General features: G+C 38.1%; 1 protein-coding gene across 1 annotated transcript in view; it reads left to right on the top strand.

Annotated features, from left to right (window-relative positions):
* The window catches only part of Ccdc6 (coiled-coil domain containing 6), a 272,197-nt gene that overhangs the window by 97,066 nt on the left and 155,898 nt on the right, over nucleotides 1–19,233 (top strand). The window contains exon 8 of the mRNA XM_015504671.2: nucleotides 5,061–5,185. Within this exon, the coding sequence (XP_015360157.2) occupies nucleotides 5,061–5,185 (125 nt within the window). The remainder of the gene's footprint in view (nucleotides 1–5,060; nucleotides 5,186–19,233) is intronic.

Raw genomic sequence — 19,233 nt, 5'->3', positions numbered from 1 at the left:
TTTTAAAAAAAAAAAAAAAAAAAAAAAAAAAAGACATAATCCCATACAGTATATTGGACCATAATGGAATGAAACTAGAAATCAACAGCAAGAAAATTAAAAGAAACCACACACATGGAGATTAAATTAATTCTTAATTAATTTTTAAAATTCTTTTAAATGAAGGATGGATCAAAGAAGAAATGAGAAAAGAAATTATTACAAACAAATGAAAACAAAGTACAACATATCAAAATCTCTAGGACAGTATGAAAGCAGTATTAAGAGGAAAATTTATTGCATTGTATATATGCATTTAAAAAAAAAAAACAGTTCCACCTCAAGGCCTTAGAAAAAGAACAAACTAATTCTAAAATCAGTAGAAGATAGGAAATAATAAATAAATAAAAAGGATCAACTCCACAAAGAGTGGGTTCCTTGAAAAGATAAATAAGATTGATAAACCCTTAGCCAAGCTAACAACAACAAAAAAGACCCAGTCAACAAAATTAGAGATGAAAAAGGAGATATTACTACAGATGCTTCTAAAATTCAGAGGATCATTAGAAACTATTTCAAAATTTATGCTCCAATAAACTGCAAAATCTAGAATACATTGACAAATTTCTAGACACATATGACCTTCCCAAATTGAATCAGGAAGATAAGATGTACAAAACCTAAAAAGACCAATAATAAGTAATGAAATTGAGACAGCAATTAACAGCCTTCTGAAAAAGGAAAGCCCAGGACCTCAGCTGAGTTCTACATTTACAGAAGAAATAACCCCAGTCTTCCTCAAATTATTCTATGAAAATGAAAGGGAGGGAAACACTCCCAATTATATTCTAAGAAACCAGTATAATCCCTGATGCCAAAACTAGACCAAGATGCATCAAGGAAAGAAAACTACAGCCAATATCCCTGATGAACATAGATGCAAAAATCTTCAATAAAATCTTAGCAAACCACATTCAAAAACACATGAAGAAGATAATACACCATGATCAAGTGGGCTTCATTCCAGGAATGATGGTTCAGTATATGCAAATCAATAAATGTAATTAATATCTTCAATAGAATTAAAAATCATATGACCATTACCAATAGATGCAGAAAAGGCCTCTAAGGAATACAGCACCCAATCATGTTAAAAACACTGGAGAAACTAGGGATGCAAGGAACTTATAAAGGCTATCTGTGACAAACCCAAAGCCAATGTAATACTGAACAGAGAAAATCTGAAAGTACTTCCTCTAAAATCAGGCACAAGGTAAGGAGATTCATTCTCACCACTCCTATTCAATAGAGTTCTCTAAACTCTACCAGAGCAATCAGGCAAGAGAAGGAAAAATGAATTCTCTTTATTTTTTTCTGGAACAATTTGTGCTTCTCAGTGCTAAGAATATCTTCCTTAGTAGAAATACACTATACTTTTTTCATTGTGTACTTTTTATTTCCATTTTAAACATTTTGGCTTTTCTTCCTCTTGCCCCATTGTGGCTAACATTGGAAACCTTTTATTTTCACCAGCTTTTTGAAGTATTTTGCATCCTCTTTCACAATTTGGTTGAAAAATACCTACTGAACAATTTATGAAAGGTCCTCTTCTTGATTACGTGTAGCTTTATATGTGTGAATTACATTTAGGAAGTGTTACTTTTCAACAATTATTTTTCAAGTTCTTCATATATTTTTGGTGCCTAAGAAAAAGTTATTCCCTATTAGCATGTTCTGATGTGCCTAAATCAGGGGTGAATAATACTGAGGTCTAAAAATAGATCTGTTCCCACTAATAATGAGCACACCCAGCTCCCAGACTTTGGTTTCTAATTCCATTCTTTAGTGAAAAGAACATGGGCTGCTTGAGTGATAGATGATTCCGGGTCTGGGGCACCTGGTAGTACAATAGGGTAAGGAGGTGCTCAAAAGACAAAATGGGAGTGGGGTGTCTGACTACAAGAGCTCCTAAACACCAGAACTAAAACAGTTTGATCACTAAAAGAAATAGGCACAAAATAAAGATGTTTCTGTCAATGATGACATTATGTCTTAGTTTGTGTAAGCACCCTCTATGATGCTCATGCAATAGTGAAATTGCCTAAGGATGCATTTCTCAGATGGTGCCTTCCTCATTAAGCTATGCCTGAGCCAGTTTTTGCAGTTTGCAATTTCAATCTAGGGTTTTTTTGGTTTTGTTTTGGATTTTTATATTTTATTATATTCCTGGGCAAGAGGTTGAGATGTTTGATCATTAGCATTTAAGGGAAAACAAAAATTAGTAAGACATGGCTTCTGGCCTCTAAGAGGCAACAGGGTCTGTGAGCCACAACAGGACCTGGGGAAGCAGGTAAAACAATACATATGACAATAACTCATTTTATCCTCATGATAACTTTGTGAAGTAGTCCCACTTGCCAGTTAATGAATTTAAAGCCTAATGGGATTAAGTGACTTGTCCACTGTTGTTCAGTGCCAAGTGACAGAGTTGGGAATCCAAGGTAATCTTTCAGTCTGGCTTTAAAATCTGGGCTTTTTACCTCTCCCAAAGAATTGGGGAAGTGCTGATTGACTTGGGGGAAGGAAGGGGCAAGGAAAGTGAAGACATTCTCAGGCAGAGGGTACAGAATGGGTAGATAGGTCTGAAGGAGGAGTGATAAAGATCTCTCTGCTTCTCATCTTGCTGCCCTGGTATTAGCTACCCTGAATTTTTTTTTTTTTTAATTGGGTATTGAACCAAGGGGCACAGAGCTAAGTCATTTGTAGTTTTTAATCTCAGGACATGGTCTCGCTAAGTTGCAGAGGCTGGTCTTGAACTTTTCATCTTCCTTCCTCAGCCTCCCGAATCACTGATTACACACATGTTCCACTGTGCCTGGCTCAAGCTCTTTATTTGGTTTGGGGTAAGGCAAGCAAGATTTTTATATGCACGTTGAAAATACTGACTTAGAACATGAAAGGCAGTTTGGGGACAAACACACAGTACTTTATGGCAGCTAGAAAATTACACCCCTGGTCCCCCAGTTAGGTGAGAAAATAGTCTTTGGAGATGTGACTTATCATATCAAGTCGATGATTTAATATAATTACTTTTCAGAAAAGTTAACCTAGTAGTACTAGAAAACAGGCTGGGATGTTATGTTTTTCTTTCTTGTTAATGAACCTCTTGCTCTATTTGGGGATAAAGAACCACTTTTGTATACTTTCCTCTTAAATTTACCACTTTTCATAAGAAGTAGAAGTTGCCTATTTAAAGGCAACCTCTTCTCCCCTTTCCCAGCTGAAAGATGCCCTTGTGATACCTGTAAGCATCATAGGGACTACTTGGCGCCAAAAGATTTGTGCTTTTCCTCAGACCTTCATTTTGCAAAGGTGAATCAAAAATCCACAATTAGAAATGGAAACATGTCAAACAGAAAGCACCACTTATTGATAAACAAGAAACACAGCAAGCCCTTGTCATTAGGTGTTGAAGGCACAGCAAAGTCCTGTTGTGGGACAACTGAGGGAAGAGCTTTGGTGGCTGAATGTCTATTGTGGAAGCAAAAAGAGTACGACAAGCATCCTTAGCAGCTTCTCCCTTTCATGTCATTCAGAAAAGCAGAAGTAGAATCCATTGGCTTGGCATGTAGTGGAGGATCACAGGCACAAAGCAGTTGACAGGGAGTTCCTATCCACACTCCCATGAACAGATCCTTTGTTGTATAATGTTGCACAGTGACTCTACGCTTATTCACCTTGCTTAAGAGAAACTTTATTTCTGTTGAACAGCAATTCTGCCTTTTCTCCTCTTTCTCCCCAGTCGCTAGCAACCACCTTCCTGTCTCTGTCTTTTAGTTTGACTATTTTAGATTCCACAGATAATTGGAACCATGGAGTATCTTTCTGTGACTGTGTTATTTCACTTAGCATAGGGTGTTCTAGGTTCATTTGTGTTATCACTTATAATAGGATCTCCTTCTTTTGGAGGGAATAATATCTTTTGTGTCTACCACATTTTTCCTTATGAACTCATCCAGTTAAGTTGTTTCTGCATCTAGACTGTTGTCAGTAATGCTATGTGGAACATGGGAATGCAAATCTCTCTCTGAGATACTGATTTCCATTCTTAATTCCTGGTTTTCAGGGACAATTCTGTTTTCATTTGATGGCAGGGGGCATCTCCATACCATTTTCTGTAGTGATGGCTTCATTTTATTCTCACCAACAATACAGTTTCTCCACATTCTTGCCAAGACTTCATTTTTTAAAATAATAGCCATCCTAGTAAGTGTAAAATATTAATTGTGGTTTTGATTTGTTTTTCCCTGATGATTAGTGACATTGAGCATCTTTTCATATACTTACCAACCATTTGTATTTCTTTGAAGAAATGCGAGTTCAATTCCTCCGTTTTATGTATTTTATTTTATTTTATTTGTTATGGTGGTGCTGGGAATCAAACCCAGGGCTTCACATATGATAGGCTTTACCACTGAACAACACTCCCTTTGCTCTTTTTTTAAATTGAGTTATTTGCTCTTTAGTTTTATTTTTTTTGTTGTTGTTGTTGTTGTTCACCATTGAGTATAGAAGTTCCTTATGTATTCTGGATCCCTTATCAGATATGTGGTTTGCAGGTATTTTCTCCCATTTTGTAGGTTGACTTGTCACTCTGTTGATTATTTTTCTTCTAGGGCATTTATAGTTTTTGGTCTTAAATTTTAAATCTTTAATCCATTTTGAATTGATTTCTGTGTGGTGTAATATAAATATATATTCTTTTGCATGTGGCTTTCCAGTTTTCCCATTTTTGTTGCCAAAACTGTCCTTTCCCTATTGTGTGTTCTTGGTATGCTTTTCATAGATCAGTTGATGGTATATGTGTGAGGTTATTTCTGTGGGGTTATTTCTGTGAGCTTTTTGTTCTGTTCCAGGGCTTGACTTTTTATATCTCTTGTTATCCAGCATGCTGTTTAGTGAGCCCTCTGCCTCATCTGTTTTTGTTTTTTGAGACCATCTGCATTTTAAAATGTAGATGGTTGAAGATACTAATACTTAATTAAGTTAGAGATGATACTTAATTTGTTGCTATATTTCAGGTCTATCATATGCAAGTCACACGGTTGGTTTCACGCCACCAACTTCATTGACTAGAGCCGGAATGTCTTACTACAATTCCCCGGGTCTTCACGTGCAACACATGGGAACGTCCCATGGTATCACAGTAAGTGTCTGTGGGGGTGGGAAGCAGCACTTCTAATGGTGGTACCAGATGGTCCTCTTCAGAGGCTATAATTGATGCCCTTAAACATTCGCCTTTCTTCCCATCTCTCCCCATCAGTTCACCTTAAACTGCAGATAACTTCCGGTAGCTTGGCACAAAGTTCTAATGTTAAAATTAGACTCCTTCCCAGGATGCAAAACTTCAACTTACTTCCTGTGAAAAATTGCCCTGTGTGGAATGTAACTTGTAGTGTGGCCAGTGCCTCCACTGAACTCTGACCAGTTCCTTGCCATAAAGAATTACTGTTGGTTGCCATGATGCCTGAAAATATTTGTTGTATGCACCTTTACAAGTCACTAACCCTTTATAGTCCCCCAGAAGTTAATCCTGTTTCCAGTTTTACTCAGAAAATTCTCTCCTAGTATTAGAAGGAAGCTTAAACTGTATCTGGTCCTAATTCCATTAAGGGGAGGAGTTTGTTTTTTTTTTTCCCCTGTAGAATTTGTTATATAGTTGACTAATAGGCCAGTCAAAAAGGTAGCTAATACGAGTTGGCATGGTGGCCCACACTTGTAATCCCAGACATTTAGGAGGCTGAAGCAGGAGAATGAATCACAAGCTCAAGGCCAGCTTTGTCAACTTAGTGAGACCCTATCTTCAAAACAAAAAGGGTGGGTGGGGAAGGAACTGGGGATGATTCTCAATGATAGAGTGTTTGAGTCCAGAGCCTAATGCATGCCAGCCAGGCAATCTGTATAACCACACAAAGGAAGAGAAGAAAGGTAGCTAATAAGGTGAGAAAGATGGAAAGAATTTAATATTTTCACTGAGATAATATTTCAAAGAGGAACCCTATTCTATGTAATCATTTAAGATATTTGTGAAGTTTGTTTAAAGCCATATATTTTTTATATTTTTTTCCATGAATCTGCAGAAAATTACTGAGCTGTTATTACCCCCTGTCCAATTATTATGGTGTTTACCAAACCTACCAAGAATTCAGCACTACAGTTCACACCTTTGAAAAATCTGACTTTCAATGTAGAGTGGGAAGTTAGAAGAATCAGTGCCCAAGACACACACTGTTTAGTAGAGCTTTCTACAGGAAATCTTTTGTAGGTTATTTTCAATGTAATTTGACATCCATGTTTTTTGTAAAACAGTCTAAAGAATGAATCACATGGCTAAATCTTCTCCACATAGTGGGCTGGATAATTCTTACATAATAAAATGTGATTCTTCCCTTTATCCTTAATGCTAATCTATCTAAACTGGCCCCTCTAACATGAGTCTAACATGAGTGTCCAACCTCGGGTGGTCTCAGTGGCTGATTAGATTGTGCTCTTTGATTCCTGGTACAGAGGGCAAGGTGATTGTAACCCAACCAGTGTGATTTCCCCTCCTATTCTTTATTTGTGTTCTCCTGAGATAGAATTTGAACAAATATTTTAAAGGTTCAAAATGCTATTAGAAAATACTCTCTGCCATTAGAAGACTGTCTTGGCAAAATGGCCACAAAATACTGTATTGCTTGGCAGAAAGAAAAGACATGTAGAGGAAAGTGGTACGTTAGCACTGAGGACTGCTTATTTTGCCCAGTATAAGCAAGTACGGTGTACAAAGAAATATATTCTGAATACATTATTTCCATTCATTTAGCAGAAATAAACCATTTGGTTTCACTTTGACGTGGAACACGGCCTCACTCTTTTCTTAATACTTGGTCCATCTTTCTTTTTGTTTTTCAGCAGTTACTAATTTGTACTTTGGTAGTAAAGTGCTTTTTATCTCCTGTGTTTGCATATTTATATATGCTGTGGATGAAAATAACTTACTAGAGAATGTATATTTTATGATGAGAACGTGTTATCTGGCGGATATAATCAGAGAACTGAATATTAATTTATCAGTAATTTTTAAGAGTTCATGTTTTGTGACAACCATCTCTAATACCTAACTCCTTATTACACACACTCCTAAAAATAAGGAACCATGATGTTGTAGATATTTAATATTGTACAGTATAGAAACTTCCATTTTTGCCTTCGAATGCATATTTAATGAGTTAAAAGAATGAAAAAAAAAAGTGTTATTGGATAATAGTGTTTGACTAGCATTTAAGAACTTGAGAGTAAAAGCAACAAAAAGATTTTTTTCACTTCTTCCTGCTTCTACCCCCAAACCGAGAATGTCATCCCTAATTGTTAGGAAGAAATCGTTGATCTGTAAAAATTTTATTTATATGTCTGTTATATACATGATCATAGTGCAGTTCTCAAACATGGGGAAGTTTGGCATTTATTATTGAGGCTTTAGGTTTTTAATATGATCTGTCTGGGCCATGTCAAACTGGGGATTTCCCCAACAGCTCACTGATCCTTCTGGTACATTATTACCATTCCAAGGAATTCTGAGAGTAGGCAAACTGATTTTGCCTTCACGGTACAGTTCTTTGTTTTTCTTATGGGAAATACATGTTTACAAGAATCTTTTATGAGATTGTACATTTCAATGCTGTTGGATGGTGTCTTGTGCTCAAATAAGAAAAGCCCCTAATATAATGATCTTCCCTCGGTTTCCTTTCAATTTCGTTACCTCCTGAAAGCACAAAGGTTAAAATATTGCCATATGGTGAATGAAAAAGCACTTGGAGTGACCAGACATTTCCTGATAAATGCCTTTGACAGATAAGTTCTTGACATTCAGACCTCTGAAGAAATGTACTGCTGGTTCCCCTAGACTCACCATTTCACTTTAAAATATAGCTCCTTCAAACAGCACTTTTCAACATAAATCTAGTTGTTTCTCCCCGTGGACATTCAGAACTCATAGAACAAACACTACTATTTTGAATTTATGATGTTTCATGTCATTTTAAAGTGTTTCATGACCTCATGTGGAGCTGCTAATGGTTGGGCAGTATCAGTTAGGACAATTTCTTGGCAACTCTTTTGCCACCCGGGACTGGTAAGATTCAGATCCTGAGCCCATAGAGGCAGAAGCCCCCTCCCCTGTGGGAAATGGACTTACCTAGGCTGGGAAGTTCTCATGGGGGCTGAATGTGCTTCCTGCCATTTTGTTGCCCACTCAGACACGCAAATCTGCTTTTGGTCCTAGTAGGTCTTTGTAAAATCAGTAGCCATCCTGCAGGTGGAGGGAGCAACAGTAGCTTCAGTAGCTTTATTTCCTGTCTTGCTGACAGAGACCCTTGGCTACCACTGTGCTGCTAATAGAATAAGTACTCTGTTGCCAGATTACCATGCCTTTTCTACAAAACCAAATTAACCTACCTAATACCTGACAACTCTGGGCTCTGAACTGCTTTCTATTATCAAGCATGCTGGCATTCTAGACAGAATTCTAGAAATTTGGTAGATGGTGGGAGTATTTAAGATTGAATTTTACGTACTCCTTTGATTGGAAGGAGTTTTCAGTTCTGAGCTCCTGAGATTCTGACTAGCAACCATGGAATGAATGTGACCAGAACGTGGCTTTGACACCAAGTACTGCTGTGCCTTGTGATTGGCTTCTGATTCGACCAGAAATCATCTATAATGTGAATTGTTAACTCTTCAATTGTAGGGGAAAAAATGTGCATCACCCTTTGTTAGGTAGATATGAACTTTCCCTGCACAGAGCCTTGCTTTCCCGTAACGTAAGGCAAGAAAAAGCATAGACACTTGTGCTTTGAGAGCTTAATATTTATCAGTACAGAAGAAGTATGTGTCACTCAAATCTTCTGTCTAGTTCCTATCTCATAGGTAACCTACACTGAAAACTTTGTAGTCATGACTACCAAAGAAATGCATAGTAAAACATTTTTATTTCCAAATTATTAAAGAGCCAGCCATTGACGCTGCTACACGAGTTCCATGCTCAAGAGCCATTGTAAGAGAGATTAAGGGGTTTTAGGGGTTTTGATTTTTAATTTTTCTTCTCTCTTTTTTCTCTGTGTGTGTTTGATAAAACATGTTAGCATAAAGTTTTGGCGTACATTTTCCAGAATGCTTAGCAGTTGTGATTAACTGCTATGTCTAGATTGCCTCTTGGCAGGCAGTTGAAGGAACCTGTGCTCACGATAGCACGGTGCTGTGTGTGCAGGAGTGCGTGTGTGCATTCATGCCTTAACTCAGGCTACTGCTCAACTTTACTTTTTTGACTTAGTCTGCACCGTCATCTAGATTGTACCGTACATCTCAGTCTGAACTTCATCCTGCCAAAAACAAAGTTGCAGGCACAACATGTTAAGAATAATACATTCCTCTGGAAAAGTATGTGGTCAGATTGACCCTGAGTTGTCTTTGGACTTGACTTGGAACTTAGCCTGGAAAGCAAAAGTGGACTGTCAAAACAAAAGAGGTCAACAGGGGAAAGAGGAGAGCCAGCTAGCAGGCCTTTTCCCTCTGCATATCCGTGCACACTCTGTGTTGCTCATGGTGGCTTGTCTACAACTTGACTATGTTGGGGTTCTGGTAATAGTGGCAATCTTGACATTCTTGGACGGAGTTTAGAGAGATGTAAGATTTCCAACTAATGTCTTATTTACTTTATGTTTATTAGTCTTTGATACGTGTGCTGAATCAGAAACCTAAATAAAGATAATTTTTTAAAATGTACCTCTTGAGCCTTAAGCCCTATCTATCTATTTATCCCTCCTTCCCTCTCCCCCCCCCCCCATTCTTTGGGTTGGAAAACAAACACATCCCTGTTGCTTCTGGCAGATATCCAACATAGATTATACACACTAAATGCTGCCTTAGGGAAAATAGGATGAACGGGGCTGGTGTGGTTAAATTAAAGTACTGGAGTTTTGAAAATCCATTGATCCTTGCACTGAAGATTTTTGTGCTCTTCTGTTCTGTATTTCTTTAAAGCAGTAACCCTAGGAGATTATGAAATGGAAAGGATAACCTACTCTCAAAATGTCACATATACACAGGCATGTGTAGTCACATGCCACATCAATCAATGAGGAACTGCCTATGTAACAGTCCCTCAAGACTACAATAGAGCTGAAAAATTCCCATTGCTTAGTGACGTTGCAGCTGTCATTTGTCATGCTGTGTGCATTACTCAGTGTATGTGGTGATGCTGGTGTAAATAAACCTGTGCTACTAGTCAAACACAAACGCAGTATGAACAGTGCATAATATGTGATAAATGACTATTACTGCTTTATATATTTATCATTTTTTAAGAAAATGAACTACTTACAAAAGCATACTATAAAACAATATGTCATGTTACGCGGGCAACAGCCTCATGCATCTTGTGTTTAGCATCTCTGGATTGCATTAGGAGGCTACACAGAGTGATGGTGTGATTACAATCTCTCATGTTCTCATAATAACATTGCCTACCAGTGAATTTCCCTGAATGTCATTCCCTGTCATTAGTTGACACACAACTGCATATACTTGGGCTTTGGATGTCACTGTTGGTGTATTATTGAGCTTATTCTTAAAAGTTTAAATTGTACAATATAGTTTTTGCCTCCTACTTTGTAGGAAGAATCAATCAATTCTGGGTTTGAGGTTTAAGTGTCCATTCTTTTACTGGCCCAGTTACTTAAACTCTCTTGGGCTTAATTTTCTTACCTATAAAATAACATGATTTATATGCCTTGCCAAAAGGAGAAAATTGGTTTGAAAGTACAGCACAATCCTTCAAACATAACATGGACTGGTCCCACATCCATTCATTCAGGAAGAAACACAGAGTGAATATTTGGAATGATGTTTATACACATTGGCATGGGGGTGGGGTGGGAAGTATTGTTTGGCAGTTGTAAGCCCATATCAATTAGAGTCCACATTCTGGGGAGAAAATGCACAATTTAGCAGGATTCTCTCTTAGGAATAGTCTTCAACAACTTATTTATGATACCCTCTTGCAAGTGCAAACTATTTAAATCTAGGCCCTTTTTCTGTATAAAAGTAAATTCAACTTGTGTAAATCTTGACTCACTTTGGTGTAAGCAAGATTCCATTTTTAATGCAGTGAATTTTTAATTTGGTCAGGAAAACTGAAATGACCAAATGACAAGACAGCTAGGTTTAATGTGACTTGGTGATAATATTGATCAGGAGATTTCCCAGGATTTACAAATTCAGTCTTGACTTCATCCACCATCTTCAGTATTCTGTATGATGGAGATGGCTATTCTCATCTCAAGTAAAATTGAAGAAAACAGCATTTAGAGTACTTTAACAGGACTTGGGGGTATAGCTTAGTGGTACAGCACTTGTCTAGCATGTTAGAGGCCCTGAGTTTGATCCTCAGCACTAGTAAAAATAAATAAAAATTCTAAAGCAGCACATAACTTAAAGCTGCAAGTATGCTTTTTTTTCCCTTTAAAGTCATTTACTGTAGGAATAGATGTTAGATACAACAATGTTGTTGTTGTAGTATTGAGGATAGAACTCGGGCTCTCTAGCACGGAGCTACACTCCCAGCCCTTTTTATTTTTTATTTTGAGATAGGGTCTCACTAAATTGCTGAGACTGAACTTGAATGTGAAATCCTCCTGTCTAAGCCTTCCAAGTCATTTTTTAAATATATTTCAAAGTCTGTGTGTCCACATGGTACTTCTAAAATCGAAATAGTTGGTTTACAGCATCTTTGTTTCTGTGTAAAACTTTTAAGGTAATCTTGGTCCTTGTTTTAATGTATAGGCTTATAAATTTTAAAGAAGTGTGCAAGAATTTTTTATCACCAATATCTAATCCAGGCTTATGTTATTTAACTTTCTCTTTAGAAATGGAGGAAGAAATTAGTGCATATTATGGTTTGTGTCTGATGTGTATTTTGACATGTAACATTGAATTCCTCTCCTTTGAAATTTTCTTACACATCATCCCTAATTTTATAGTGCATTGAGTGCTATGAAATAAATATATTTAGATCTTTTCCCAAAGATCCTATTTTACGAAACTCTACTACAGGTTGAGTATACCTTATCTGAAATGCTTGGGACTAGAAGTATCTCAGGTTAATGATTAATTCAGATTTTAGAATACCTGCATATAAATGGTATATCTTGGGATAAGATTCAAGTCTAAGTACAGATTCTTCTGTAATTCATATACACCTTACACACAGCCAGATGGGAATTTTATACAATATTTTAAAGTACATGAAACAAAATAGTATTTTCTACTTGGGGCATCAGTTTGTCATTCAAAATATTTTGGAATTTGGAACATCTCATATTTCAGATTTGTATATTGGGGATTCTCAACCTGTAATAATCTAAAGCAATTTTCTAGATTATTAGTTACCCAAGATTTTTAGATGATTATTGTTTTTTTTAAAAGACTAAAGTGAAAGAGAAGATGAATTAGTAGACATTGATATTGCAACTTATTATCAACATTCTCCACATGTTCCAGAAGGCAGAGGGGGGAAATGACCATAATAGGAAAATAGTAAAAAGTGTAAGTGACCCAAATTGAACTCCAAAGATCAAGAAAATTGCAACGCCTGAAATTTAGCAGAAGTTTGTTTTAAGTTCTCTGTGGATTTAGGTTTCTTCTCTTTAAATGTATCTGAGCCACATTCCAGGGCAACTACATAAATTCAAATCAAAGGTTTTTGGTTTGTTTAAATTGCCCTACTTTTCTCCCCCCAAGTAGCTTTGCCTGTTCCCACTACTGGTAAATGCATGCTCAAGTGCATGCTACTCCAACTGGTCAGTTCTAACCTTGGGCATGAAGACGGAAGAAGGTGTCAGGCAGCTGTACAGTAGACAGCATCCTGTGAGTTCAAGTCTGGTCTAAGTCCAGTCTCCTAAACTTCAGTTTTCCCATCTATAAAATATGAATGAGAATGGTGTCTTTATGATCCGATGATCATGTTTCAAAACTTTAGGGTATAAAATTCCTTGTATTGACTTCTTCACTCTTTCCAATGCCACTCCATTCCTTCTACAAATGCTTTGAAAACACTGGTTGCATCAGCCATTGAGCACAGTACAGGGAGTGCTGCAGGGCATGAGAAAGCTTTCTCTTTCGGAGCTCACAGTTTATGAATGCAGTAAGTGTTGGATTTGGGGAACCAGTGCAGGGAGAGCATTGGGAGAAAGGAAGGGTCAAAGAAGACTTGCAACAATTGATTTTTGATGGATTCTTGAGAACAGGGAAGATTTTGAGGAAAAGTCTTTAGGACAGAAGGAGAGGCGTGGGTGAAAACTGGAATAAGGAATATAACTGGTAACTGGGTTCCCTGGAAGCAAACTCCACGAGACCGGAAGTTGGGCACAGGAAGCTTGTAAGTGAAGTAATTCTTGGAAATAGGTGAGGCCTAAGTGAATGAGCTGGTTGATTAACAAAGTTAGCAACTTGTGCTCAACTCCAGTGGGTAGCCCCAAGGAGTCACATAGAACATATTTCAGTATTGTCCCACTAGAGGATCAGGCTTCTGGAACTTGGATGCACCAACTTCTTTTCTTCACTGGTTGAAGGTGATCCCCCAGGAAGAATAGGCACCACATTTGGGTTTTCCAGGTTGTGCTTAAGTGTCTTCTGCACAAGCCTGAGGCAGCAAAGCCATGACAAGTGGCCACCCCATGCTTGATAAGGTGTGCCAGTGAGGTTCATGAGTTTCCATGGTGAAATCAGGTGGGCCTCAGGCATGTGACATATCCCTCAAGATTTGCATCAGGTGCTTGGGGGCTAAATATTTCACCATTATTTGGTTTAGCTTATTTAAAGTGATCATGATAATTTGAAATACTTTATACTTTAAAATAAGGGCAATTTATGTTTTAAAAAATAGTCTCCTAATGTATCTTGAAAAAAAGAAGGCATCGTGGCCACATTGTACTCTCCACTGGGGCTGAGCAATAATTATACCTGGAAAAGCAGAGAATACCTATTCCTCTTCAGAGCTATTCTGCTCACCACAATTATTACAGGATGACACATAGGCACTTTTAAGTTTGCAATTCCTTTGCATAGTGTATTTAAGGAATGAGGGAAGCTTGATATAGCCAGTTCTTGTGTGTGTTTGGGAAGGAGATGTGGAAATTGAAGGCCAGTTAGGAGAGGCCTAAGCCAGAAATTCCTAGCACAAGTCTAGCTAATAAAAGGAAAGTGAAATATCAAGCAATCTTGTCTCAAGTTTGGTCAAGAGATGAAACAGGATTGAAATGTTCCTGGAGTCTCTTCTCTGTGCTATCATCTAATTTGTCCCTAATATCCCCAAACTAAATATATAGCAGGCCGAGTTGAGGATGTGCTCCTATGTATAGAGATGAGTCAGACAGATGTGATGACAGGTGTTTAAGAGTCCTGATCTCTGGGAGAATGGCCCTGATTGGTATTGCTTGCCAAATTTATAGTGTAAATTCTCCCCACTGTGACTGTCTTGGGCAGTAGCACACCGTTGTATAGCTTTTCCTCCATGAAGATGATATATTTCATATAAATAACCTTAAGAGCACAATAAAAGTAAAATAATTAGAAAGTGGGTGCTTTGAGTATTTATTACTTTTGTTTTTAATATATTTTTAATGCAATTCTATATAATTTAGTATTTAAGTGTCTATGTTTAGCTATAAGCTCACAAAGTTCCTGTATATTTAACAATTGGTTCTCATGAGCCTTTCTGAGTCAGTTTGTAGCATATCTCTGGGTCTGAGGGGTCAGTGGAGGCTCCTTTATCAATATCTGTGATGCTTGCAAGTCCCATTCCAAATGCAGTGGTGGATTTGGACATAGTGAAGGACAAGGGGATGAGTCTCCCTTGGTACTTTCAAGACAGCTGAAGCAGCTGCTCTTGTGGGAAGGGTCTCATGCCAAATGCAATGGCTTGACCTGGGCACACTCCCTTCAGGAGCTTGGGTATGTGTATGTCTGAGGCAGCATGGTTTTTGTATTGCTTTCCATACTACCCTACCTTTAGCTTCTCTCTCCATCATCCTAAATCAGCTAGGACGAGATGCCAGAAGTTCATTGCACAGACACAAATGTAGGGACATTACAAGGGAGCTTGAGGAGCTCCACTGGGTGATCAATCGTTTTTCTCTTCGCTATCCTCCTTCTCAAGCAGTCTAGACTAAATTGCCTTCCCCTTATCCCATTTCTCTTTGTCTGTAAACTGCATTTTATGAAGTTTAACTAACTTGTTGGAATCATGTGGTAAGTGTCAAAACCAGACAGTCCGGTTTCCAGAACACGTGTTCTTAGCTACTTAATGGAGAAAAAAAAAATGTGGGAACAAGGTGGTTGTGTCCATTGTGAGACAGCCTGACAGATTTTAGGCAATTTAAGTAATTTTAGGCAATGACCCTTGGCAGCCTCCGTGAAATCCCTCAGAAGCTGTTGGGGATATAGGAACACAGAGGAAAGGGGATGATTTGTTTCAGATTGAAGGAAGCCTGTGAACTTTGTTTGAAAGAGGTACCTGACTTACTTGCATATGTATTTGTGCAGGGGACGTATGCTCTAGAGCAAAGAAGCCTGTCTATGTTTATTTTGGTACCTGCATGGCCAAAGGATGTCTGGATCAAAGGGAGAATGGATAGAACAGTTCTCAAATTGATATCGATATTGAAGAATTGTTATTAATTTTATTGAAAAAATTGTTATTTCATTTCTAGATAATCATAATGGCATTATGATTACTTACTTTTTTAAAGGTTTTTATCCTAGGCAATGGCTATTTCTAGATGAGATTCTAGGCTACAGATCCATGAGAAGTGACAGGTACCTAGATTGAAGCTTCGGGGAAGCTCAATCCTGCATTTTAGGAAGATTCCAAGCTTCTCATGATACTTTTCTCCATAGCTTTAGGCAGATTTTGTCCCTGGGGGAACTTTCTCCTTACTCAGTAGAGCCAACAGGGAGGTGTCAGGGTTGCCTGGGAAGTACCAGAGTATTCTGGAAAAAGGTAGAACCTTTTACAGAATACTCAGCAGGTTTGAGATGAATCAACTCTTGGATGATTTATGAGAATTCTTAAGTTTCTCTAACCTCCCTTGTTATTTTTTTTCTTTTTATTGCTATACAGATCTTTAAAAATGTTATTTTTTTCTAGACAGATAATAAACAGACCAAATTCATCATATATATTTATTATCTGTTTATTAAAAAATAACATTTTTCAAAGATCTGTATTTTTTTAAGGTTAATAAATACTTAGGGAGGCTATGATAACATATTTCGGGTTTGCTTTAAAAATAGCTCATGAGGACGATGGACAAATGATTGTGTATATAAAAGAACTAAAGTGAGCAATATATCAATTGCCAAAATCTGATTATACTATTTTCTACTTTTGTATATGCTTAAGATTTTTTTTTCTTTCAGGGATTATTTGTGTGTGTGTGTGTGTGTGTGTGTGTGGCATCAGGGATTGAACCCAGGGGTTCTCCACCACTAAGTTACATCCTCAGCCCCATTTTAAATTTCATTTAAAAACATTCTCCCCACATTTCTGAGTCTGACTTTGAACAGGCTGTTCTCCTGTCTCAGCCTCCCTAGCCACTGGGAATACAAACAGCACCACCGTGACAGATTTTATTACTAAAACTTTCACAATGGAGGGGATGGGTATCAAGAGTTTTTAATGATGGAAAAGAAGAAGTGAGTCTTGGAAAAGACAGTGATACAGATGCCAACAGAATATTCTAATTCTGCAAGAAGACAAGAGTATTTTATATACCAGCCTCCCAAATGAGAAACTGGTAAAAAGTTGCTCTAAACCAAGGATAAGTTTATGAGTTTAAGAATTTTAAGCTCTGGGCAACTGGATTGGAATAACTGACATCATGGTAGAGTTGAAGTCAAGACAATGTCCTCTCATTTATTCCCTGTGGGAGGCTGCCATGTCATGTGACCAGCATTTTTCCTCTCCTGATTGGTTTGAGACACTGTCGGTCATCGCCCTGATGATCTGGTTGCTTTTAAGTAGCTATAGATCTTGAGGGTAGAATTAATGCAACCAAATGTGTCTTCCTGCCTAGGCATGCCTTCTTGCAGCCCCATGGGTGGGGCTAAGCTTACCTGTTCCTTTGTGATATTACCCCTTGCCCTGTTTGAGATAGAATGTTCCATGGAAACGCCCTTTGTGTGTCCCCTTCTCTTTCTCTGCCCTTGGGTGTGGCCTTCCTAGCTGTCAGTCAACCTGCTGACAGTGGACATCATGAAGCTAGACTCAGCCCCTAGAAACCTGACCCCTTGCCTCATTTGAATGGCTTCTCCTCAATAAAAGGGGTCAGCATGCAAGAGTTCTTGTTCTCTCTCTTTCTGTGGACCCTTAAGGTCAGAGGAGCCGTCACAGCACCTCCCAAAGAAAAAGGTATTTCTGTTTCTTGTGTGGTTATTTCGCACAGCCCGGTTTCCCTGGAGTGACCCCTGAGTGTCCCTGGTGGCGTCCCTGGGTGGGCAGGTTTGAGTGTGGAATGTTTTTGTTCCCCTTTACAGATTTCTATAGATAAAAGGATTGGCATGGTGGGGGCTTCCCTTTGCTTATGAAAGGAGTCCCACAGGATTCTGAGGTTTTAGTTGGGATGTGTTATTGCTGTCATTATGCTTGGGGTTCACCTCATAGAACTTTGGGACCATAATAGCATTTGGGTAGGGCTGGAAATATAGCTTAGTGGTAGTGCTTACCCCTAGCATATGTAAGGCCCTGGCTTTACTTCCTAGCCCTAGAAATAAGAAGGAAGGAAGGGAGGAAGGGAGGAAAAGAGGGAGGGAGGAAGGGAGGAAAAGGAGAGAAGAATTGAATTCACATAGTAGCTGGGAAGTCCCTGGTACACCAATAATGAAGGCTTCTGAAGAAATAATCTACATTTATCCAAGTATTATAGTGAGACACCAATAAATATGTCTGAGCTGAAGAACTAGATTTAGGGACAACATTAGTCTTTATTTTTCTGTGGATTTTCAATTTTGTTGAAATACAAGGTTCAACTTTGGGCACATTTGGGGTACTTTTTACATTGATGGTCTTTCTCTCTACTGGTTGGTTGTGACTCATTGTGGAAGCCTTTCAGGTGTACAATGCATCGCTTCAAGTTGGGCAACATGACATGAATCAAGGTAATATATAAGGCAAGGTCAACATAATGGTGTGGCTCCAAGGATGGACTGATTAGGTCACAGCTCTCACAATCCAATCATTTTTACCTCTGATCATTCTTGCATTGACATAGAAGCTTTAGGGGACACCTTATATCCAAGTAAAGACACATAGTTTTTCAGCATCAAGATTGCTACAATATTAATTTCTGATGGTAGAAGTTAACTTAACTTGCAATATCTCCATCTTTCTCTTTCAATGTTCATATTCTGAAAATGCAAACAAAATTGCATTCTTCAAAACTGACTTAATTTTCCTGGAAGCAGTGGTGTGCAAATGCTGCATCTAAAAGATGTAATATCACCTTTCCACATTTTTCTGAGTTTGATATAATCTCCTTTGGAGTGCTTTGATTTGTTAAGAATTGCTGATGTATTTCACACTTCTCAAGTTCCCACTTTGGAACTGTGTTAACGTATCTGTCAGATCTAAAATTGTCTGCTTCTGAGATCCACACTTAAATCATCCACAAGAAGGCCCCCCAACTTGCACTGAAATGGTAACTGGGCCAAAATTGAGCCAGGCAGGGCAATAGCATTAGATGACCATTCTTGTCAGTTCCTCCCGACTACATCAGCCATCACAAACACATTCTCATCTCTTTAAAAATATTGTGCTGATGAAAGACAGGAAGTTATTTTCTTGGTAAATATTATTGCCAAAGGACAGTCCTTTCATTACAAATTGCCAGTAGCCTTCACTTTGGATACATGTTTCTGCAATAATCTGTCTTCTTTCCTGAAGGAAAGCTCAATCACAAGGAATCCTGTGTATTCTGCTAAGGAAATATGAACTAGCCTCCCCAAACTTCAGCATTGAACCCAGGGCTTCACACAGACTGGACAAGTGCTGTACTACTGAGCTACATCCCCAACCCTTCCTTAGTTTTCTTACTCAGGTTCACCAATTCCTTCATTCAACATACATCTTTCAAGCTCAGTTCTGCTTAATAAAAAAACCCC

Source organism: Marmota marmota, unplaced genomic scaffold (genome assembly GCF_001458135.2).
Source record: "Marmota marmota marmota unplaced genomic scaffold, marMar, whole genome shotgun sequence".
Taxonomy (NCBI): domain Eukaryota; kingdom Metazoa; phylum Chordata; class Mammalia; order Rodentia; family Sciuridae; genus Marmota; species Marmota marmota.
Note: the sequence above shows the minus strand (reverse complement) of the source record. Positions and strands in the feature narration are given on the sequence as shown.